The 23,278-nt window shown below is 43.6% G+C and overlaps 1 protein-coding gene across 1 annotated transcript in view; it reads right to left on the reverse strand.

Moving 5' to 3' along the window:
* Lipa (lipase A, lysosomal acid type) overlaps positions 1-21,106 on the reverse strand; it is a 33,169-nt gene extending 12,063 nt beyond the window's left edge. The window contains exons 1-6 of the mRNA XM_050158246.1: positions 20,974-21,106; positions 18,504-18,739; positions 17,180-17,297; positions 6,802-7,000; positions 5,832-5,941; positions 3,654-3,790 (exon numbers count right to left, since the gene is read on the reverse strand). Of these exons, the coding sequence (XP_050014203.1) occupies positions 3,654-3,790; positions 5,832-5,941; positions 6,802-7,000; positions 17,180-17,297; positions 18,504-18,647 (708 nt within the window). The 5' untranslated portion in view covers positions 18,648-18,739; positions 20,974-21,106. The remainder of the gene's footprint in view (positions 1-3,653; positions 3,791-5,831; positions 5,942-6,801; positions 7,001-17,179; positions 17,298-18,503; positions 18,740-20,973) is intronic.
* Between the last annotated feature and the right edge of the window lie 2,172 nt (positions 21,107-23,278).

A 23,278-nucleotide genomic window follows, 5' to 3' on the forward strand; every position in this document is an offset into this window, starting at 1 on the left:
GGGGGGAGGGGGAGAGGAGAGGGAGGAGGAGGGGAAAAGGGAGACGGGAAGGGAAATGGGAGGTGGGGAGGAGGCGGAATTTTTTTTTCAATAAAAAATTAAATAAAAAAAATGTCAGTTATCTGATCCGCCGGGTAAATATCTCACTAGTTTAAATGTATAATATTGTATTCTAGCCTCTTCAAGAAAACTTGGCCATCTATAGATGGATAGACTGTGACCTCTGTCTGTCTAAGTTAGGATTTCTATTAATGCGGTAAAATACCATGGTCAAAGCCTTTTGGGGAAGAAAGGGTTTATTTCGGCTTTTAGCTCTATATCACAGTCCACTATCTAAGCAAGCCAGGGTAGGAACTCACACTGTGCAGGAACCTGGAGGCAGGAACTGATGGAGAAACCATGACAGTGCTGTTTACTGGCCTGCTCCTTCATGACTTGCTCAGCCTGCTTTCTTCTAGAACCCAGGACCACCTGTGCAGGGGTGGCACCACCTGCAATGGGCTGCTCTCTCCAGCATCAATCACTAACTAAGAAATGACCCCCAAAACTTGCCTACATGCCAGTTGGGTAGGGGGTATCTCTCAGTTGGGATTTTCCCTTCCCAAACAACAGTAACCTGTGTCAAGCTGACATAAAAACTAGCCAGCACACTGTCAAGTCAATCTTCTGTTGGACAATGTATCAAACCTGAAAACACACATCAGGCCTAAATGATCTTCGCCCAACAGCTGCACAAGAAGCTGAAAAGGACCAGAATTTCCACATGGAGACCTGGAAGGCAAAGCCACTCACAACTCTTGGCTTAGTCTTCAGAGCAGTCACGGTGACAACGGCACACAGTTGTCAAGTTCTCTGTTTAGCAGAATGATACACCATTGGCTCACATCACAGTCCACCATGCCTTTGGGCTGTTGAAGGGTCTAAAGTTGACCTGGTGCCTAGAACTACTGACCCAGCTACTACTGTGGCAAACTCCCCTGAAAACCACATCCATGCATGTGGTAGATACAGATAAAGGAGAATTTGCCTAACTATTTGTAATTAACTTTAATAGGTTTATAAATCATACTTTTATGCTTTTTCAAAGGATTAGAAAGGAACATTTTTCTTCCAGAAAAGCAACATGCATTTTTCACACCCGCTTAATGCAACGGTTTTAGGAATATTTATCTATTGGGTTTGTTTGCTTGTTTGTTTTTGTTTTTACTTTCCCGGCATGTGTCAGAAAGCACTCCAGTCTAAAACCATGATTCCCAAGTGCCAGGCCCATAATCTTCACCAGATACCATAGAGAATGCTTTGCAAAAACATGGATCCCTGATTTCCACTCCAGATTTTACAAAACACCATTTCTAAAGAGGAATGGGAGAAGTGTGGCATTTTCTGGTTTTCAAAGCTAACTAACTCATAAACTCTAAGGAACAAGCTAGATTTATGACACGCATGCCTACACCAGGAGCTCCTACAACCACACTCCCCTGTCCACTCTAGAGCTCCACCCCCCCCACCCCCCCCCCCAGCCTGGACGTCTACCAGTAGTACAGCTAATTAACAACAGGTCTTCATCATCAAAAACTGCCTATGCTGCAGTTAATAAACAAATCGGTTAACAGGCTAGCTCTCCATGGGAGAAATATGCAATCTGCAGAACAATCTATAGAGTTGGGTACCATCTGTGCTGAAACAAACCAATATATTTCTCTTGGTGCATCTCTATGTGCAAAATTCATATAGGGGGTCTATAGGAAAAGATCCCCAAACTGAATAATTCTAAAAAGGTATTAGGGAGGAGGCCTAGTATTCAGGAACTACTTGTAATTTCTGAAGTGTTTGTACTGTAAATGAATACTTCTACTAATGGAAACAGTCAAAACAAAATTTTGCCAGCATGTTTGCTGATGCGATGAATTCCTACCACAAGAGTCTGGTGAGCGGTAGCTCTCTGTAACCTAAAACTTACTGTACCGCAGTTACAAAGGCAATGGGGCACAACATTACAGTTGTTCTACCTCATTGAGGGTCTCATTAAGAGCATGTATGTATGTATTTCCCGTAAAAGACTTTAAAATGGCCAGCGAGAAAGAGGGAGAGAGAAAGCCATGTTACACCCACCTCTAAGGAATGAGTCACTTAATAGCAGGGGTAAGTTCTAAGAGTCAAGTTCTCAGGTAACATTAGCATTGTGCAACCATTACATAGTATGCTTACACAACTCTAGACGGTGTAGGTCAACCACTTGACACAGACCCTTGACAAAATCAAAAAATGTGACGAACATGAGATTCATGAGGCCCACTGCTGGCACATCATGCCACATGCCTTTACAATAAGCATTTTTGCGAGATGAAGGAGAACATGCTCAAATTATGATTTAAAGGATAGGGTGGAAATAAGCCAGCGATGGTTATTTTCATTATCAAGAATGGCATTCTGTTTCACTTCTGCTATTGTCAAACACTCCAAACAAAAGCAAGTTGGGAAAGAAAAGGGGTTTATTGCATCCAGGTCACATGCCATCTTTAAGGGAAATTCAGTGACGGAACTTAAAGGGGAGGAACCACAGAGGTTCTTGCTGGCTCACTCACAGGCTGACACTTTCTTATAATTACCTTTCTTATACAACCAGGACTACTTGCACAGGGATGATGCTGCCCACAGTGGGCTGAGACTTCCTGTACTGATAGTCAAGACAGTCTCCCACAGACATGCCACAGGCCAATATGACTGAGGCAATTCCTCAATTACAACTTTTTTCTCAGATGACTCTAAGCTGTGTCAAGTTGGCGGTTAAAGCCAATGATGACAGAAATACTAAGCATACCTATATACCATACCCTACACTTTCATGTAACTCTTGTGACCATAGATTCTTGTGTGTGGGCTATATGTTGGACTCTCACTAATTGATAGGAAGTTTTCGGTTTCACTGTAACCTGTTGGGACCACAGTCCAATGCATGATTCTCTTGTCAAAAGCCCATTACAGGGCAGGACTTATGGCTCAGTCATTAAAAATTAGGCTCACAACCAAACCATCAAAAACCCATACTGTATATAATGCTGTATAGTATTTCATGTGTATGTGTGTGTGTTTGTTTGTTTTAAAATATATAATGCAGGAATAATGGACTGTCCATTCGTAATGAGCTTAAACTCCCCCTCAAGAGTGCTGTTTCCCCTTAGAATGGCACAGCTCTAGGGCTCAGCACAGATATGTTTAAGGGCCCAATAATGTCTTAGTTCATTTTCAGTACGGCTAGGGACAGGCACATAGGAATGACATATTTCTTCTCTCCTATCTCCTGTCTACTCCTGTGCACCCACTTGCCCTGTGGATGAAAAGCAACTCTATGAGTGCTTAGGTAAGTTCCTTTTTCAAAGATTTCCTTCTATCTTCTTTGTATATTAGGTAGAGAGCCTAACTAACACGTTAACTATGAATACATGCAGCTGTATGTCTAGTTAAGAATGCGGTTCCCTAGGCGCCTCTGCAGGAGGAGGGGTGAAGGCAAGCCCACCCACTGTGCATACATATACAATATGTACATTCCAGCAATAGCACATACAGAGAACACTGTCAATTCGCCTCCAATGACTAATTTCTCAGCTCAGAAGAGAATATCTGAGAAGGGTGGGTGGGTGCAACCCAAGTACCTCAAGGAGAATGTCTGGCAACCGTGCAAGCTTGACCATAGGGCTCAAGGCAAAATTGAGAGACACCACGGGAGCCAGGGCAAAAAACATTTTAATCTTCTTTGCCAGCTCAGGCATCTGCAAGAATGCTATAAAACCTATGGGGAAAAAGAGAGAATTAGAACATCTAGTTCTTCCAAAAACACACACACACACACACACACACACACACACACACGAAAGGTCACCCATCGTGCCTACAGAGGAAGCCCACTAACGCACAAGTGCTACTGGCTTCAAACACTTGAACAGAGCTTCTCAAACATTCCGGCTCAGAAACAGAATTTAGGTCTAGATTTCAGCTTATAATTCACATGGAAAGAAGGCCAGGGTAAGATATTCGCAAATCCTCCCCTGTTTCAGTAGCAACATGAATCTCTACAGCTCCACCCACTACTCTACCCCTCTCCCTCCTCCCATTCCTAATCTGCAGAACACCAGTGACTCTAAAGCCACAACAGACTCCACTGGCTGTAAAGTACCTTTTACACTTCTCTCAGATCTACCCCCTGCTACTTGTCCCTGGAACGCTCTAGAAACACGCAAGTCACCTAGTCACAAAAGATGTAATTGAAGAAGAATCGCAGCTCCGTTTTCTGGAGGCCGAGGCAATTCAGTAACGTGTTCAGACCCTGAAAAGCCTCCACACCTTTCCTTTTGTGACTCTCCTTACAGAATGTACTCTATACAGATCATGAGCCATGAACATGTGAACCCCAAATGGCAGAACTGAAGAAACTATGAAACATGGTCCTGGCCTCTCATTAGAGAAACTTGCTTGTTAAAATTAATGCTAATCTGTATTTTTTTTAAAAACTTTGCAAAATGTTGTACTTTTCTTTATAATTAAAACATATTGAACTGAGAAGTTAATTCATAAAGGGCTGGCCATACAAACAAAACCTGAGTTCAGTCCCCAAAACCCACATCACACAGCCAGGTGCGGTGGTCTGCAATTTTAGTTTTAGCACTGGGCCAGCAGGAACAGGGGCATCCTGGAGGCTGGCTCACTGGCCAGCTGGTCTAGCCCAATCAGTGTCTAGCTAGCCCAGGCTGGTGAGAGACTCAAAAGAACAAGGCAGGCAATGCCTGCAAAGGACTGAGAGCGAAGGTTATCCTCTGATCTACACACACTCACATACACGCCCACACTCACGCTCACAGACAGACACACACACACAGACACACACACACTCATGCTCTCTCACACATACAGACAGACACGCTCACACACACATACACACTCACACACACATACACACTCATGCTCTCCCTCACACACACAGACACACATGCTCACGCTCACAGACACACACAGACACATGCTCACACACACACATGCTCACACACACATATACACATACACACACATGCTCTCTCACACACGCACACACATACATACACACACTCTCTCACACACAAATACACAAACACATGAAAACATATTACTTTTATAATCAACATAAATTAAAAATGCAAATGGCTTTTCAAACCTGAGTCTAAACTGTCATCTCAGTTACTTATGTTTCGCTTACCATTATTTCTTTAGTTACTGATTGATTTATTTTCGGTGGTGCTAAGGGATAGACCCTGGGGTTCAAAGATATGAGACACTCACTTTACTTTGAGCTGCACCCCAGTCTGGCACTAAACACTTAAAGTATATTTTCCTTTAATGACTCTCTGAAGTTTCTTTTTTGGGGTGGCAGGGGGGGGGTTCAAGACAGGGCTTTTTTTTCTTATGGGCCCTGGGTGTCCAGGTACTCACTCTGTACACCAGACTGGCCTCAAACTCAGAGATCCGCCTGCCTCTGCCTCCCGAGTGATGGGATTAATCTCTGAAGTTTCTGGCATTAGACGACTTCCCATTTTTCTAACCTCTCACATCCCTATGCTGCTTAAATTAGAAAACACATAACAAGATATACCTTACATCAATTCTTTCAACTTTAAGATACTTAACGACGTACAGTAAATTCTGAGTTTCTGTAGATTATTACTGGAAATTCCCTGCTCTGTTCGTGATTTCTGCTGGACATTTAAAAAACAAAGAAACCTGTATTTGAAGTAACAACATTTTTGCGTAGCGTCACTTCCCTTCAGAGACAACCGCCTTTTCCCACTTTATCGTATACATACCTACGGTGGTGCCTTGAGAATGACCCAGATAATACACTTGTTCTTGACCAGTTTTATTTATAATGTAGTTAATTGAAGCAGGTAGGTCATATTTCGCCATCTCATCAAAACTACAATTTAAAAAACAAAGGACTGTTCAATTGAAATAGCACACAAAAGTAGAGCAGCACAGTGACTTGGCCTGAAGCACACTGGCACACACTGAGCATGGCTAAAGAATTATTTGAGTATCCATTGTTCTAAACAATGTCACAATAAGCATTCTCTAATAAATGCCTTTTTGGTAAAAGTTCTTTCTTAAAGCCTTCTATAATACCTGGTACACTAAGCTGTAGTCTTTAACAAGGTAGGTAGATGTGTGTGTGTGTGTGTGTGTGTGTGTGTGTGTGTGTGTGTGTGTGTGTGTGTGAAAGAGAGAGAGAGAGAGAGAGAGAGAGAGAGAGAGAGTAGGACAGCAAAATCCAGTGGTTTGAAAGTACTTAGAATATTCCAGGCTCTGCGGAGACTCCTTCTTCCAAGTTACTTTAGGCCCCAGTGAGTGTATGAGATAGGACTTTATTATCCCCATTTTATAGATAAGGAAACAGACACAGACAGTTTATAGCTGTGCCAAGTGTCACTCAGCAAGGAGTAAGAAAGAGATAGAGAGAGTAGTCAAATGAACCTGTGAGTCTGTGTGTTATGAGGAGAGAGGCTGATTTTTAACCTGCCAGCTCCTCCCTAATGCCAGGGATGTTAAGAATAACTTCAGAATTCCAAACTGAGTCTAATCACTTATGCAATCATTTATATATATTTACCTTCACATTGCTTATTAAATTCCTGATAAGTTTTAGAACTGCCCAAAAGATGCTGGCTTCCTTATACAACCTCAGAGTCACTCCTGAACCTGCCTTCCAGCTAAATCCCCATGTGTCTACCTAAAGGATGCTAAAGATACAGACCCGAGTCAAAATCAACTGGGATCTACCTGAAGGCCCAGAATTCATCCTGAGAAACTGAGAGAGTCTTGTGTTTCTGAGACCAGGTATTTCCCCTGCTGTTCCCCATCCACACATCAAAGCCAGCATCCGCCAGAATGAAGCCCAGGCTGCTGTTGTCAATGTTCGTGACCCAGTTACTCGAGTCTGCCAGAAAGCCATGCTGAAGATATACGGCTGGTCTGGGACCTGGAAAACATTGAAGTTTAGGTGTTATTCTCATCTTCTCAGCAAACGCGATGTCCTGCTAAACAGTCAACAGTTGAGAGGAACCAAAGCAAATGGAGCGACAGAAACAAATTTATAAGCTAAGGGGCATGCTTCCTTTAAACAGCACTGACAAGGAAGCAGCAAAGCTCCACCTTTTGTTTTGGCTTTTTTTTTTTTCCATGTCTGGTAACAAATCATTGACTTAAGCATCAAAATAAAATTTAATTTATTTGGGGGAACTTGCAAAATGTTGCTATAATTTGCTCCCAATGATTCCAAACAAAATAAACTGGGAGGAAAATGCTACATACAACAAGAGGACTCTATACACCAGCAACAATGGCTGAACCCTAAACAGAGATAACAGCAATGAGATGGCAGAGACACACACGAGTGCTTAGGGAGGCAGCTTTGCTCAACATTTCTAACATTTGAACAGAACTAAGTATAGTGACAAGGGTGTGTCAATGTGCACAACACAGGGTGCTCATAAAGGATGAGGCCATGCACGTCCAGGAGCAGAGGCATATGGGAAATCTCTGTCTATTGATGTCTATAGCAGATTTATTCACTGCCAAAATATGCAAGCCTTGGTTTCTCAACCCTGCATCTGCTTAATTTTGAAGTGACCCTAAGTCTGTTATTTAAAAAACCAAAGTCTAATTTTAACAATGTATAGTTGCAGAACAAAGTCGTACAGAAGAAGACATGAATTTGAGTTGGGAATCTGAAAGGGGAAAACAGAGGAACTGTGGGGATGGGGGAAGGGAAGGTATCATAAACATGTACATGTTTCTGCACTAAATCCTCAAAAATGGTAAATAAAAATATATACACATGAATCCAAAACGTGTATACAAACTTATCATCGATTCACCTCTTCCTGAGACAGTTAAACTGCAAGAAAAACAAAGACTTGGAAGTACAACCCATCCTCCCCACCTGAAGACAACCTGACCTCCAGAGACTTCCAGGGCTGACACTTGATGCAGTCACTCATCAAGAAAACCCCTACGCAGCACCAGCAGTGTGACGGGGCCTTCTCAGCACTGCAGACACAGCAAGGAGCAAAAGCGAAAGAAAACACCACCTTGGAGAAAGATGGAAAAGAAAGGGGGCCAACCCCGGGTCCATTAGCTTCTTTGCTTCCTAATGGCACTTTAGGCTATATCAGCAAGATCAAATTTATTGCAAAGGAGCTCCCTTCAAGGTACTGGGCTAGATGTGCCTTTCCCGCCTTCAATGAAGCCTTGGATTCTTCTTGGGAAATATGAAAAATAATCATTAGGAGTTTGAAATGATAACCAGAGTGACAACAATTACAAAATTTCCTGCATCTGAGAGCTAATCCAAAAAAGCTGAAGCATCATTTTCATAGTGAAGAACAGGCAAAATGACTCCATCCTGGTCACCTAAACAGCTACCACCAAGCAGGCTGGGGACAGCAGCCTAATGGTTGTACACTGTAATGCTGCCTTGGGTAAAGCCAGGCCTGCCAATGACTGTGGTTCACAAGAGAAAGACTTGGTGTGTGGGCGATTCCTCCTGCCTCCCAAGACACGAGTCTACATGGGAAACCACTTCCCTCCAAAAAGTCATGGGGAACCAGCTGAGGTCTAAGGGGGAACCAGCTGAGGTCTAAGGGGGAACCAGCTGAGATCTAAGGAAGTAATAAAATCAAGCACAAGGAGGCCAAAGTTGAGTGTGTCAGCGTGACACAGAACCCCGCCTTCACTAGTCATGAAGTCTCACTGGATCGACTGAATCTTATTACTGATAGCCAGGGCCAGTGAGGGATCTTAGACTGCCAGGGTGAGGTGGGCCTTGCAGTTCCTAGGGAAGGTTATGGCCCCAGCACAATGGACCCACCTCAAGGAATTAACTTTAAACGGTAGAATTCCTTGCCTAGCCCAGGGACTGCCAGGTCTTCCGCAGCCTGACATCTTAAGTTCCTTGCTCGCTTGGGAAAAGCATACACCTCCCCCCGCCCGTAACAGGACTGTGTATCTTTCTACAAAAGCAGATTCTAAACAAAACAGTAAGAGAGACCTTGAATGTGATATGCACCCATGTCCATGGTGCTACACGGGGGAGTATAAAGCTAGAGCCACCCTTCAGCTTACATCTCCTAGAACTGGCCACATAGCCCACCCAGTTCACAGGAGCTCAGCAGCCAGTCAAGTGGGACCTCTGCTGTAGACAAACTCAATGTCCAAGGGTTAGTACAACCATCCCTGTGATAGACTTCAGCCTAAGAGCTTTGTGGGCAACTCTACTCACATAATAACCCAAGCGAGCTTCTACAGTCTGGATGGCTCATCGCATTAAACTGTTGAAACAGGTACCAATTATAGTCAAGGCATCATGTTATATATGGCTTACATTTTTACATCCATATTAAGGATAAGGTGACCTACATGTAGAGAAAACATCTGTCCCTAGAACACTTAGTCAGCACTGTGCCAACACTGAGATCCAGGTCTATCTCATTTCAAAGCTTTTGCTTTTAGCCAGTGATCAAAAGGAAAAGTAATTTCAGAAACTAAGGTAGAGAAGAGGTACACACAGAAATGTTAGCTTTGTCTCTGGCTAACTCACGGCAAGCCAAGAATCCTATGCTAAAACTTGCTGTATGTTGAAACAATCCTGACTGATTATGAAACAGACCCAGCACTGGCTCCAGTCCTGACCTGGAAAATGAGGAACTCCACACACAGAGCCTGACCTCAAAGGCCTTGTTTTTGAAGCTCCTTTGGCTCTCAGCCCACCAGAGCTATATTCAAACCTACTAAAAGGGAGTTATGGCCAGGTACTTGATTCAGCAAGCTGGGCCAAGAAAGAACGAGTTGCCTAAAATGCCCAGGGGAAAAAAAAATCAGACATAGATACTCCTCCCCAAGCTTCCAGGGGGGATCCTTAAGCACCTCCTTCTCAATTATTAGTAAGAGAGGATTGGGAACTGATAGCCCTCTGGTACAGCAAAGCCTAGCGTGTGCGAAGTCCCAGGCTTGCTCTTCAGTTCCACACAAATGAGAAACAACAACTGTGTTTTCAGTTACCCAAAATAAGGGTTCCTGAGTAGAATTTTATCATCTAATTCTAGTTTGAAGAATTGGCCTTAAAAACATAATAATTAAAATACTCTAGGTTTTTGTCCCCAGTCTGTTGTCGTGACAAAATCCCTAAGAATGGCTAATTTATACAAAACAGAGATTTACAACTCCCAACTCAAGGCTCAGAAGTCTGAGGCTGTCCTTTCCTTCATTAGCCCAGGTCAGAAGGTGAGAGAGTAAAAAGGCACAAGGCAAAGGAAGAGGCCTCTCTGGAGGAAGAACCGGGGCGGGGCTTAGGGCCAATGTACAGAATGAGAGAATGGACAACAGACTCTGGTAAGTAAGTGGCTTTATCAGGGACAACACTGCACCCCAAGGGCTAACAACGAGGGCTGAGTGGGAGGGAACAAGGCATAGGAAGCTTGTCTTTAGTCATCCCAGCTGTTTTATCAAGGAAAATTACTTAACCCCCATAACCTTGTTTTCCTCATTTGTGAAACAGGCTAACCCAGAGTCCTCATGATTTATCTGATGATTCACGTGTGACAGGAGGCACTTAGCTTGTCCAAAGGAAGCAATTAGAAAGTGATGTGGCCTTTGTCAGTGTCCCGGCCATTGGACTCACATTGCAAAGTCACTAGGCAGGAAAGGCAGCCACCTGCACTGCCTGAGCAAACAAAAGACCCTGCATCACCGGGTCCCAGCTCTAACACCAGTGCTGTTCTCACACCCCTGGTGACAGTCACTGTGGTCTTTAAGCAGCAAGGCAGCAATGGGACCCACATCACTCACTGCTGGGCCTGGAGCAGCGATCACGTGAAATGGCAACACTTTCCTGTTGTTCAAGGTGCTGACTCCCACCCACCCACGACGTGAACCACCCTGTCCACACTGTGTACACGGCTCACCCAGCACCCACTTTGTATGTAGCTGTTCCACTGCAGATCTACTGAAACAGTCTGGCCATAGTAATGTTTAAGACTTCCTTAATAATAGCTCATAGCACAAACTAACAATGCCGGCAATCTTATTATAAGACACTGTGATCATTGTTCTAGTATACTATAACTCTTGCCAATTTTTTACCAACTCTAACGTACTGACTAAATAAACTTTACCATGGATATAGCTGTATTAAAAAAAAAAAAAACCAGTATCTGTAGAATTCAGAAGCATCCACCGGGGATGCTGAAATTCATCACCCACAGTTTAAGTGGAGACTTAACTAGATACAGGTGCAGACAGAGCTACAGGTACTCCAAACGCTCCCTATAGAACACTGTGTTACAAAGCTCACCACACAATCAGAATGGAGAGACACCCTTTCTATTATTCTTCTTTGCAGACTGAATCTTGAAGAGAAGACCAGGCATACCTGGTCACACAATTAGTATATGGTAGATAAAATCTATACCGCACAACATCAAGGTGCCCATCATCCCTGTCTTGAACTGCCTTCTCGCCTTCCGCTGCCCTTCCAGATCCTCAGAGAAGCTGCACATAATCACAACTCACAGCTCACAGTAGATGAAAACGTTGGGAGATGATTTTCCTCTGGAGGGAGGAGAGGGGCTCACAGAGGCAGCATCAGCAGGCGAGTATACACAGAGATGATAGCACACGCACCTGACTTCCCGGTAGCTCTACCCACTGTTGGCATCTTAAGGGTCTTCTGCCCACGGTAAATAAACTTAGACATCTTTCTGGAAACTTCCTTCTCTCCCTCAAGTTTAGGATACACTCCCTGCCACAGAAGACCGGATGCTAAGAAAGCAGGGATTGGAGATGATGGTGATGTTTGAAAGATAAAAAGAGAAGGTTCAGTATCAATCTGTACAGGCTTAGATACCTCACTGTGCCGGGTTAGGTGCCTCACAGTCCTTATGACAATAATGGGCTGAATATTATTTTTCTCATACAGCAGATGAAGAAACTCAAACTCAGAGAGGTTAAGTAATCCGTTACCATGACATGTATACTGGAAGCTGGTACTTTTAGTGTGCTCACACTAGGTGATACAACCTCTAGCTGGACCCATCCCCCCCCCCCCCCCCCCCCCCCCCCCCCCCCCCCCCCCCCCCCCCCCCCCCCCCCCCCCGCCACACACACACACAGTAAGCCCATAGATTTTGTCCAGCCTCTGAGTTTGGAAGAAAGGGAAACCTTGACCCAAATGTGACGTAGAACAAGGAACATTCAGAGTCTCAGCGCTTTGCTCGCCCCAGTCCCTAAAGGGCTAAAGAAGTACTCAGGGATACTCAAAGTAAATGAGTCACAGAAGACTTTGGCCTGCACAGGGCTCCCACTGCACTTAGCCCCTCGGGGAAGGCCGTATTTACATATGGCATCATCCATGTGAGCTATTGTTGACCCAGCTGCTGTTAAACAAGCACAGAAGATACAGCCCCAGGGGCCTGTCTGGGGACATCTCCCAGATACACGGTATTTAGCAGCAGCTAGACAAGAAGGAGGGGGCAGGCGAGCCACAGCACAGGCTCCCCTGTGCTGCATGTCGTCTTTGCCCCAACCTCAACCAGGGTATGGGAGGCAAACCTTGCAGCTACCACTATGACGTTGCTTAGTTCCAAAGATCCAAGTGCAATCTTCTATCCAATGCACCAAGCAGAAGCTCAGCAAGCCTGGGCACGCGCTCAGCTCAACCTGCATGTGCTCAGTGCCTCTGGCACAAGGAACTACATGCCAGAGTATGTAGGCCTACTGAAACTGTGATTATTAAAAATTAATTAATTAATTAATTAAATCAAATAAAGCCAGAAATCTACAAATGATTTCTTTCAAGGGAACGGTTTCTCTCAGGAAAGAAAAACCTAGGATGGGTCAGGATGCTAACATAGATAACCAAATAAAAACCAAGGCCTGGAGGCTTTTCTGTGGAAGAAAACTCACAAGTCATAATGTGAACTTTCGCCTATGACTCAACCAGCTTGGGGAGCAACCCTCTGGGGAGACCATGCCCAGGCCACAGTTGAGAAACCTGCTTCTGAATGTTGCCTGTAGTCTCCAGGTCTTCAGGGCCCAGGACGCCCCTCGCAAACCAGGCCAGCAGATGCAAAATAAGGTTTCAGGTGCAAATAAGGTTCTCTTTTAAAACCTTGCTGGTTTCTCAGTTAGGTACTTAGTGAAAATATCTACCTTGTTTATTTTATTTCTAATGCTGGCACAAGTAGTAATTCCTTGTTGTAGCTAAATAAAGTTTATATTATGCTTATCATGGGATCAGCTTGCTCAATACTTATTAATAAGGGCACACTGTCAATTCAAGGAACACTGCCTCTGCAGTCAAAATGCCCAAGTGAGTGCCCTTTGCCTTGGCTGTCCTGAGCAGGAAATGAGTGTATAGTTCAAGAACACAAAAATTTAGATATCTTGAAGTCTGCCAGGAGTATGTTACAAAGGTACAAGCTTTTCAAATTCTTAGTCCAAGCATGAAATGAGGGCCTTGGAGCATTAACACTCAGCATGAAGGTTGAGCAGATAAAAACAAAACCACTTCTCTGTATGATATTTCATTTCTGTATTTCAGTTCCCTTAAGCACTTAGCAGAGTGGTGGCTCAACTGCTGGTAAGAACGGCTGCTTAAGAGTGGGAAGACGCCTCCGTGGGAAAGGGTACTTTCTGTGACACTGTGAGGATTTGAGTTCAAATCCCTCACCACCTACATATGAAACCTAACAGAATGTGAGATGGAGACAGGAGGATTGCTAGGACTTGCTGGCTGCCAGGCTAGCTCCAGGCTCAGTGAGAGACCTTGTCTCAAAGGACTAGGGTAGGGAGTGACAGAAGACTAGCCAATGTCTCCTCTGGCATTCATTAGAACATATACACGTGCATGTGCACGTGTGCACACACACGTATGCACACATCAAATAAATGTAATTTAGATGGAAAATTACAGGCATCTCTCCAATAGTCACAAATACAAAAGTCTTGCTCTGGATGGGGTGAAAAGTACAGACAAGTGTATCTTCATCTATTGGATTCATAAAGACTGCCGCCTCGCAACATCACACACTAGTGAGGCTTTAAGAATCTTCATCTACAGACCCTACGTAGGACAGAGGAAGACATAGAGGTTGGCACAGGAGGCAGCAGACAGCAGAGCTGACAGTCGGACATGGGCAGAACCCTGTGTTCACACAGAACCTGACACCCCAGTGAAGCTATTCATACTGTCTACAGAGCCCACTCGTCGCTTATCTGTAAAGGAGTGCTCCCCAAGAATGTCACCTCAATAAACAAATATTTTTAATGCATCTTATAATTAACTGTAAATAAAAAGGCTATACGAAATTACTTTCCATATGGTAAAAGCAATAATTTCACAAAACATAATATTGTATTTCCATATTCCTGCTTTGAGATTCTTTTTCTCTGGTACATGGGGACCCCACCCCCTCTCCTCAAAAAAGTGAGTTATTCAAGATTCTCTCAGTTTCTGCCTTGTCTCTGGTGCCTATCTGAATGGCAGCAAGGGCCTAAAGTGAGGTATGGTCAAAACAAGGGAGAAAGGAATTAACAAGGGAAATTTTGTGGGTGATCTAGAAACCATGCATCAAGAACAATTCTGTACGGGCTGTGGATATAGTCTGGCAGCGGCACTTGCCTAGAATGCAGGAGGACTTGGGCTCAACCCTCAGCCTGCCAAACAAAACGAAAATGACTTTGCAATTTCTTGTCTAGGTCATTGGAAGGACAGTGGTGCTATTGATAGTAAGTCAGAAGGGAAGTGGCATTCACGAGATTGGTGCCATTTGGGAGAGTGTGTATTCTCTTCCGCTTTTTTGACTTTCAACATGGCAGATTAACATCACTGCCAGCACACTGGTCCTCAACAGACAAAAGAAAGAGCTGCTGTCCTACTTGGACTTGGACTACAGAGAGCAAACCATAGGGAAAATATCTATGCAGTTCTTGGGAAAATAACAACTCCTTTAGAGAACCGAGTCACAGTACTCGGGAAAACCCCCTCTGAGGCTCGCTGGTAAATGCACAGATCACTGACCTCCCCAGGGGAGGGTGGGGGCTCCTCCGAACAGTGAAGGAAGATGGGAACCTAAATCTAAAGCCAGATTTGGCCAAGAACATTCTCGGTCTGTGGTCCGAATTCTGAAGACAAGAGTATCCACTTCCCCAGCCTGCAAGGGACCAGCCAAAGACTGCAGTCTCTTTGTTTGAGGGAACACCTTCCTTCGCAGGAAGCACCTCCACCTGACGCAGTGTGATGTGTGTGCGCCCTGTGTGCTTTAACTACAGTGGAGAGCAGCGTGGAGACAGAAGTGGGAGTCGATGGAGAAACAGAGGTGGTGCATTCTCTCGGCATGGTTTGACCTAGGACCTCTGAACAATGGATCATATTAGTAATTACTAATTGACTAAGTACTTTCTTGGAAATAATATCCATACTTATTTGTCTTTAGATATCGTCTAAAACCTGTGTACGGGTACCAAAATAAAGGGGGGGGGGAGGAAAGATGCTCACGAAAATCCCATGCTCGCTCTTGCATAAAATATATACTTTATGTGTTTGCGAGCAGTCAACACAGATCAATACATTCATCATTCATTTTGCAAAAGATTCACGAGGGAGATACGATAGTATAGAGCTATAAACACTAAAGCAAAATCACCGCCATAGCCACATGAGCATAATTTAGTGTCTTGTGATAGGCAGAGCCTGAGGGGAAAGACAATAGGTATAGCATGTGACCCAGGAGAAGCGGAAGGCAGATGTTGATGCAACACTCACATTCGACCAGGATCTGTTGTCTGCTCTGAAGAATCCCTTGAGAAGTATGTGAGGCTAAGAACATTCTCTGTCTGGTAAAAGCCCTAACAGGAGGGACAGCCAGCCAATGACCTTAGCCCAGACCTTATTTTTCCAAGGCTATATCTCAAGAGACGACTGAAGGCAGACCTATTATCTTGACGGCTGTTACCACTTTCGGGTAGTTTGTCTAGAAATGCCATCATTTACATCAGGACCACAGTTTTGCTTGCGTTATAAATTGATCAAAGAAAGATATAAATATATGCCAAGGTCCATATGTTTAAAGCAAATCTATAAGAACTTTTATATCCTCCTAACAAAATTCAGTCAATACACGCATCCATCAAGAGCAATTTCCCCAAAGCCTGTCAAAAACACAATTCACGTATCTTCTGACTTCAAAGTTCTCTGGGAAAAAAATTTATCTTCTAAATAAACTTACACAATATATATGCTTGGTTTTTTTATTTGTTTGTTTGTTTTGTTTTATTGTTTTCAGCAGCAATATTTATTAGGTGAAAATTCAAATTAGCCGAAATGTTCATTAACAGAACACTTAAGTTAATGTTCACTTAAACACTTGTTAAGCAAATCAGGATACAAACATACAATGGAATACACTTATCTTCAGGTAAGGGTTCTATGAATTATTGTGAAGATTTCTGTGATGGTAAATAAATCCAGCTTTTGTGAGCCTGCTGACAGCAAATAAATCAATAAATAACCAAACACTGTGCCCTTTATAACAACTTTTGAATAAATAATAAAACACTGTGCCCTTTATAACAACTTTTGAATTTAAAAGGTGGCAACATAAAAACAATCCATATTGGTTTCTAGTGAATGTCTGGAAGGTACAAAGATTTTAAATGAAGATATTATATAAGAACACTTTAAAAAACAGAAAGTAAGATAGAAAAAGGAGGATTTACTGTATATTTTTTATTTTTGCATATATTATTTGTATATTATATATATGTTACTTGAATATATTACAGAATTTGAATATATTACCTTTTCAACAAATTCAGTAATTTTAAAATTGCAAAATGCATCTTTTTAAGGCACAGAAAAGTTCATTGGATAAATGATGCCTTGAGAAACAATGGAAGTAGAATTTTGACACTCTACATGGAATCTGACCTTTGAATCCAGTACAAACTATGAAATTAGGCAAGCCAGCCTAGCTTAGCTGGTAATTTGGCTTCCAGTCTGTCCTGTAGCAACATTATCAAATGAAGCCTGAATTTGGTCACTAACTCAGACAATGTGGTGATTTCCAAAAACTGTTACATCTTGCCATAGAGAACTCCATACCTCTCTCAGAATGGTTGCTCCGCCCATGAGGGATTCGGTGAAGACTCAGAATATACCCGTCCTCTGTCTGGACCACGTGCTCCTCACTCGGGTAGCCCCAGTACGTGATGATTTCAGTCTGAGGAGAGAAAGGACAACGGACAGTCTATGCTGGACTCTGTTCTTCAGTCTTCAGAAATAACAGACACAGGAGAAGACAAACGCGATGCCATTTGTTTTTAGCTTTTTAAAGGAAATCATTGCTACCTGGGTCTGCTCGATCTAGTAGCCAAGATCCCATCCCAGGACCCAATCTTCTAGACTCATAGGCATCTCATAATTGTAGCATGTTCTATACCAACTGCGCCAAATTTGGGGCCTTATTGCTTCTCTCCTGCCTACCAGGTACAAATAAACACTTCTTTTGTAAGCATTTTTCATGCTTCATCCAATTCCTGGCCTAAGCAAATACGAATAAAAGAAAATTCATTTTCATCCCCGGGGCCAGAAGCAATTCGTTAGAACGTCAAGGTGAGGCTGAAGAAAAGCTGAAAGTCGGGAAGCTGTCCTCAAACTCACTTCTCCTTTTCCATGGAAAGTGTTGCTTGGTGGGAAAGCATAAACCAGTTACTTGGAAGACTGAAGTGTTCATTATCCTCTCTGCCACAAATACCTGAAAGACTTTAATTTCGTTATTTTCTTAGGAAGGAACTGTTGGGGGGGGGGGGCAAAAGAAAGCTTAACCTTGTCCTGTATCGTCCCATTCTATCTTGTCTCCTGGGAATTACTCTGTCTCTGCAGTCACCGGATTCTTCAGCTGGGTCAAACCAGTGCCTGTCTGAAAGCTTCTATTTCTTTAATAACACGTATTTTTTTTTGCTATTGTGTTTTCATGCATGCTTTTCCCAGTTTCACTGTTTACTGAAGATTACTAATTTTAATATTAACATCTAATATTTTCACGGCTGTATTATGTTATGTTCCCTAGACAGTCTCAATCTCAGCCCAAGTTCAGCACTCGGCAAAGGCATTCTTCTGAAGGGCTTACACCCTTTTCTCAGTTTTAAAGAATGTTTAAAACGATTTAAAAATGAAATGACTAAACCACATTATTTGGAGTAAGCCCTGTATTGTGTCCAGCAGTCTAATGGAGCTGCTGTGTCAGCGGTAGCTGGTGGGGGAAGTCCTTGTGGGAAAAATGACATCTGCAGTTCAGGAAAGTGAAAATCATAATGAGCCATAAAGAGATTGGAATTATGGCTTCCTACAGTTCATACAGCTCTATTTAAGAAATTAACACTCGGCACTGTTGCATTTTAAAAGTAGGTGACTTTTAGAAACTCACCACATTCATATTTGCCTCAGGGTCCACAGCTGAGACGGACCCCATGGGTCCCCCAGAAAGCAGGATTACAAGGATGACATAGGCCACCATGCCCAGGAGCTGCATCTTCTTCCGTTTAAAGCAGCCGCCTGAATGAACATGCATTGACAGAGCAAAGCTCTCTTTAAAATCTTGAACCAAGTGTGGATAGAATCCCACAGGGAAGACAGATCTGAAACAAACGGCTCGAACTGTGCCTGGAAGGGAAAAACATGGGTTTGTTTTTAATAAGAAGCCTCCAGAACCATCACACCTCCACCCGAGTTTAACTCATGTTGCCTCGCACACCCACTTACCACTTCCTCTCAAAGTTAAAAACTCTCCCTAGAGAAGTGACATGGAGGGGATCTTAGACAGGATAAGAAAAGGGAAGAGCCGCAGAAATCCCCTCTGCTTGGAATTTAAATATATTTTCAAGTTCAGCCCACATTAGTTCTTACCTGCCACTGTCTGCAGTTTTTCTCTTTCCCAAAACTCTATGTTGGGATTCAAAACTGTCCCTCAAGTGAACAAAAAAGAAAAGAGAATCTCTCCAGTCACCAAGCAAGATCACCCCAATGATGACTCAAAATTACAGTGTAGCCAAGAGCTGGGGACATTAAGGGTCCGGTGGCACAAGTCTCTAACAACATCCAGACTAAGGCTGAAGAAATGCTCGGACTATAATCCAGGCTTTTAAAAATGCATGCAATCGTTTTAAAAGATGAATGCACAAAATCTGGGGTGCTGGGGGCAGAGTGGGGGTGGAGAGCCAAAGCAACAATGAACATACAATATGGACAGATCTCGAAGAAATTATGCCATATCAAAGAAGTCAGGGGACGGGAAGAGGTGAGAGGGAAGTTATTGTTCCAATGCAACAATTTCTTGAAGAAAGTGTAGCCTAGTCTATACTGTCAGAAAGCAGATCAGTGTCTGAGAGGAACCGGCAGGAGGCCAACGATCCCCAAAGATCAGCATCCGGCTCTTGGGGGTGGTGCCTACCTTTGTACTACTGAATATACTAATTTCACAGGTATTTGCACATGTTAAAACTGGGTCCTGCCGGTTTATGCTAATACCTCAGTACTGTTGTTTGAAAATAATAAATAAAGACTCTCTTAAATCAAGTATTCCACATTTCTGGAAATTGGTTCTCAGAAGATTGCAAAGGAGATCTGACTCCCTTCAGTAGATGCAACCTCTCCTGAAGTTATTTCTCCAAACATCAGTGAATCTCAGCATTCTAGACATAAAAGGACATTAGTTTGCATTTGTGCTGGCCAAGCGAGCCTACTGCTATTAGTTACCAGTGTGGCTTTACGTAGGACAGCCCAAGGCTACCTGTTATCTTCTTAAGGACACTGTCCCATGGGTCCTTCAGCACTAGAGAACCCCCCCCCAAAAAAAGAAAAAAAAACCTGAAAGGGGAGAGTGTGAAAAAAAAACTAAAGGTTCTCAGCATAGCTTAAAATAAGCAGCTGGTTTTACAGAATGCAGTCTCGGGCAAAGGGCACTCACTCCAGAAGGAAGCTGAAGATCGTCCATTAAACTTTTTAGATTTTCTTTCCTCACAACACTGTGGCTCAATAAACTTGACAAGAAATTCTCATAGAAGAAATTCTCATAAGGCTCTGAGCTGGGTTTGCTGTGATATCCTAGGCTCTTAGAACACCTTTATTACACTATTTATGGCTCTGTAATAATCCATACAGACCTGTCTGCCTTCCAGAAAGGGGGAAAGGCAGAGCTGAAGTCTAATTCAACTTTGAATCTCCAGGCTTCTGCCAAGTCCTGCACAAACTAAACATACAGGTGTTGCTTTTGAAAAATGGGTTGGGGCAACTCTGCAATTCAGTGACAGCAGAAAATAAGGGCCCAAATGTAGTTTTCCAATAACAACCAAGCTATTGGCAATGCCCAGCCTGCAAACAGGGCCTCCTACAGTCTACTCCTACCACCTCGACAGTACTAGTAAGCCCATTTTCATGATAACGTTAGTTATCATGATAACACCAGTCAAATACTGTAAGCAAAGAGCTAGCTAATTATACTGAGGTTTTAACCAGGACTCACGCCCAAGATTGCTGCTGACCCTGTGCTTGGCTAACACTTCCTAGGAGAGATAACGGGAGGAATGGATGAAGAAGTCTGAGAAGCAGGCATTCTATCTGTCCCCAAGATCAGGAACTCCGGGCAGGTTCCCTGATCCGCGGTCGCCCCTGACCAAGAAGCGGAAGGGCTCTCAGGGAAGGAGAGATTGCTTCTTGAAAAGACCAAAGGCATCACCACCCTCAAAGCACCGGCAGATACCAGAGTTAGAACGCGCCCAGGAGCAGAGCAACTGGGGGGCCAGAGACCATGATGGAACCTCCCCTATCCGTCCTAGGGACCCGCAGGACACCAGCTCCCGAGCCCCCTGCACCGGGCCAGACCAGAGGCCGTCACTCACCCAGAGCGATCTTCCAACCTCTGTCTCCAGGCGCAGAGCCCACTACAGCCCAGGCAGACTGGCTAGCCTGCAGCCTCTGTAGACCTGGTGGGAGGGCCGAAGCTACCGGGAAGTGCCCTGGTGACTCCACCCCTCCTGGCCGTGTGCCTAGCCATTGCAGACTCAAAGGAGCATGCGTCTTCTGTCTACCCCAAGGCCCAGCCCAGCCTGGCCCTGCTCCAAGCCAGCACGTCAGAGCTTCCTCCCGCTCCAGAGCTGGAGGGTACCCCGTTCACAAACCACTTAACAGGGCTCCTAAACTTTTCCCTCTCGGAACCCCTTTTCATTTCAGAGATTATCTTTCAACCGCTAATAGATAGGTATACAAAATAGGTACACAAATCAATCATGTTTTGATAATAAATCACAAAGAAATTTATTTTAAAACAGTTACTTGGTTAATGTATAGACATATATTTATATCTCTATATATAATTATATATGCATAATTTTACCATTTGGAAACAAATTTGTGTACTAGAAACAGGTGTACTTATTTTTACATAAAGAAATCTTGACTGAATACTTGTTACCACAGGATCCGTTCAGCAGCATCCAGTTTTCATGACGGGTTGGTATTTTGATGTTATATCTGTCGCACAGTGAGACCACCGCAGCACATAAATAAACACGCAGTGAGGTTGGCAGAGGTATATTTAGAGCCATTTCAAACATTCCTGAAGTTCTGTCCTAATCTCAAGCCCAACTTCAGTTTATGACTTTTATGAAAGCCAGTCAGGAACCCAAACAATAACATTTAAAATCAAACATTGTAACACAATAGAATCCAGAGGTATGCTGATTTTATACTGACATGCTGAGTAATGATGGCAGGAAAATATTAAAAGCCTTGGCTTCCATAATTTAACTATTATCACTATATAAAGAGCAGAAAACTTTGTACGTGCAGTACGAACACCGCAACTCATAGCATAGAGTAGTCATTAATGTGAACGAGGGTGTGCCGGGCTGTCTGTGATGCACGCTGGCACACACAGAACAAAGTGCACATGTTGACTGTTCCAAGTAGTCATTAATGTGAATGAGGACACTCCAGGCTGTCTGTGATGCACGCTGGCACACACAGAACAAAGTGCACATGTTGCACGTTCAGAGCCATGACTACAGTGATATTGTGAAAAATAACACAAGTAAGTACTGCTAGAAACACATCCACATTGCTACGTGCTTGATTTTGGCTTCTCTTTCACTGCACATTCGGGAGCATTTTGGGGGGGGGGCAATTTTTTTGTGACAACCCCATGTGAGGTTCTGACCTACAGTTTAAGAACACATGAGTTTTATAAATAAAAACAAATCACAAGCGTCATCCAACATACTTAGTGGGGATCCTGACATGAAGTACCCACTGTGCAGGGCATGCTGCCTAAACCCCTGCTCTGCTCTTGTTCTAAGGGGAAGAAACACACTAAGAATAAATAAAATGGAAGGTGCTAGTTAGCTTGGGGATCAGTGACCAAGGTGCTTTTTTTTTTCTTCTAACCACAAAAACAAGTTAGTGAAGGTTTTTCAATAGAAGAGGGTTAACTGAATGGTTACTCTGGTAACTGAAGTCAGCTGTGGAGACGAGACTATCAGAGACTATTGGACTCCAAAAAGAGTCCAATCAAGAGTCAATGGTCTGGACAATGGTAGTGATAGCAGTGGAGACAGAGAGCAGTCAGCTGTGGGGATGCTCATGAAGAAACAACAGCACTCGCCAGTGAACTCAGCTGAAGTAGGAGAGGGAGGAAAGAGCCAAGGAGGGCACTGTCTCAGAGAGCAAAACAGCAGTACCAGGAGCTGAGAAGCGAATCAAGCTTGTTACATAATAGATGTGTTGATTTTGAAATGTCTCTTAAAGAATTCCGTCAGGTAAGGCCACATCAGAAAAGGAAATCGCTGGGGTTATGCCAAACACAAGAAACTGGTTACAAACATAACGGCATCGCTGAAAAGCTGAGCCAGGTGTGCCTAGGTGCCTGAGAGGTTACTAGTGTCAGTGGGAATGGCTGGGGTACAATAGGGGAAGACAGTGTCAGCTGCAGCCTCTGCCACAGAGTCCTGAAAACAACAGAAGGATTAGAAATGTCGGACTTTTCATTTCTCTCTGCCCTGGCATCTGGAAACCTTCCTGTTGATGAAAAGCAGGCTGAAGCTGGGTATCACAGTATTTACGAAATACCGCATACGCAGGGTGGACCCTATGCCCACTGCAATACAGGAGAGATCTGGGAAGCACGGGAAATGAGCTGGGACCGACAGA

The sequence above is a fragment of the Alexandromys fortis genome, unplaced genomic scaffold (assembly GCF_014885135.2).
Source record: "Alexandromys fortis isolate MF-2015 unplaced genomic scaffold, M_Fortis_MF-2015_v1.1 scaffold_10, whole genome shotgun sequence".
In the NCBI taxonomy this organism is placed as follows: Eukaryota; Metazoa; Chordata; class Mammalia; order Rodentia; family Cricetidae; genus Alexandromys; species Alexandromys fortis.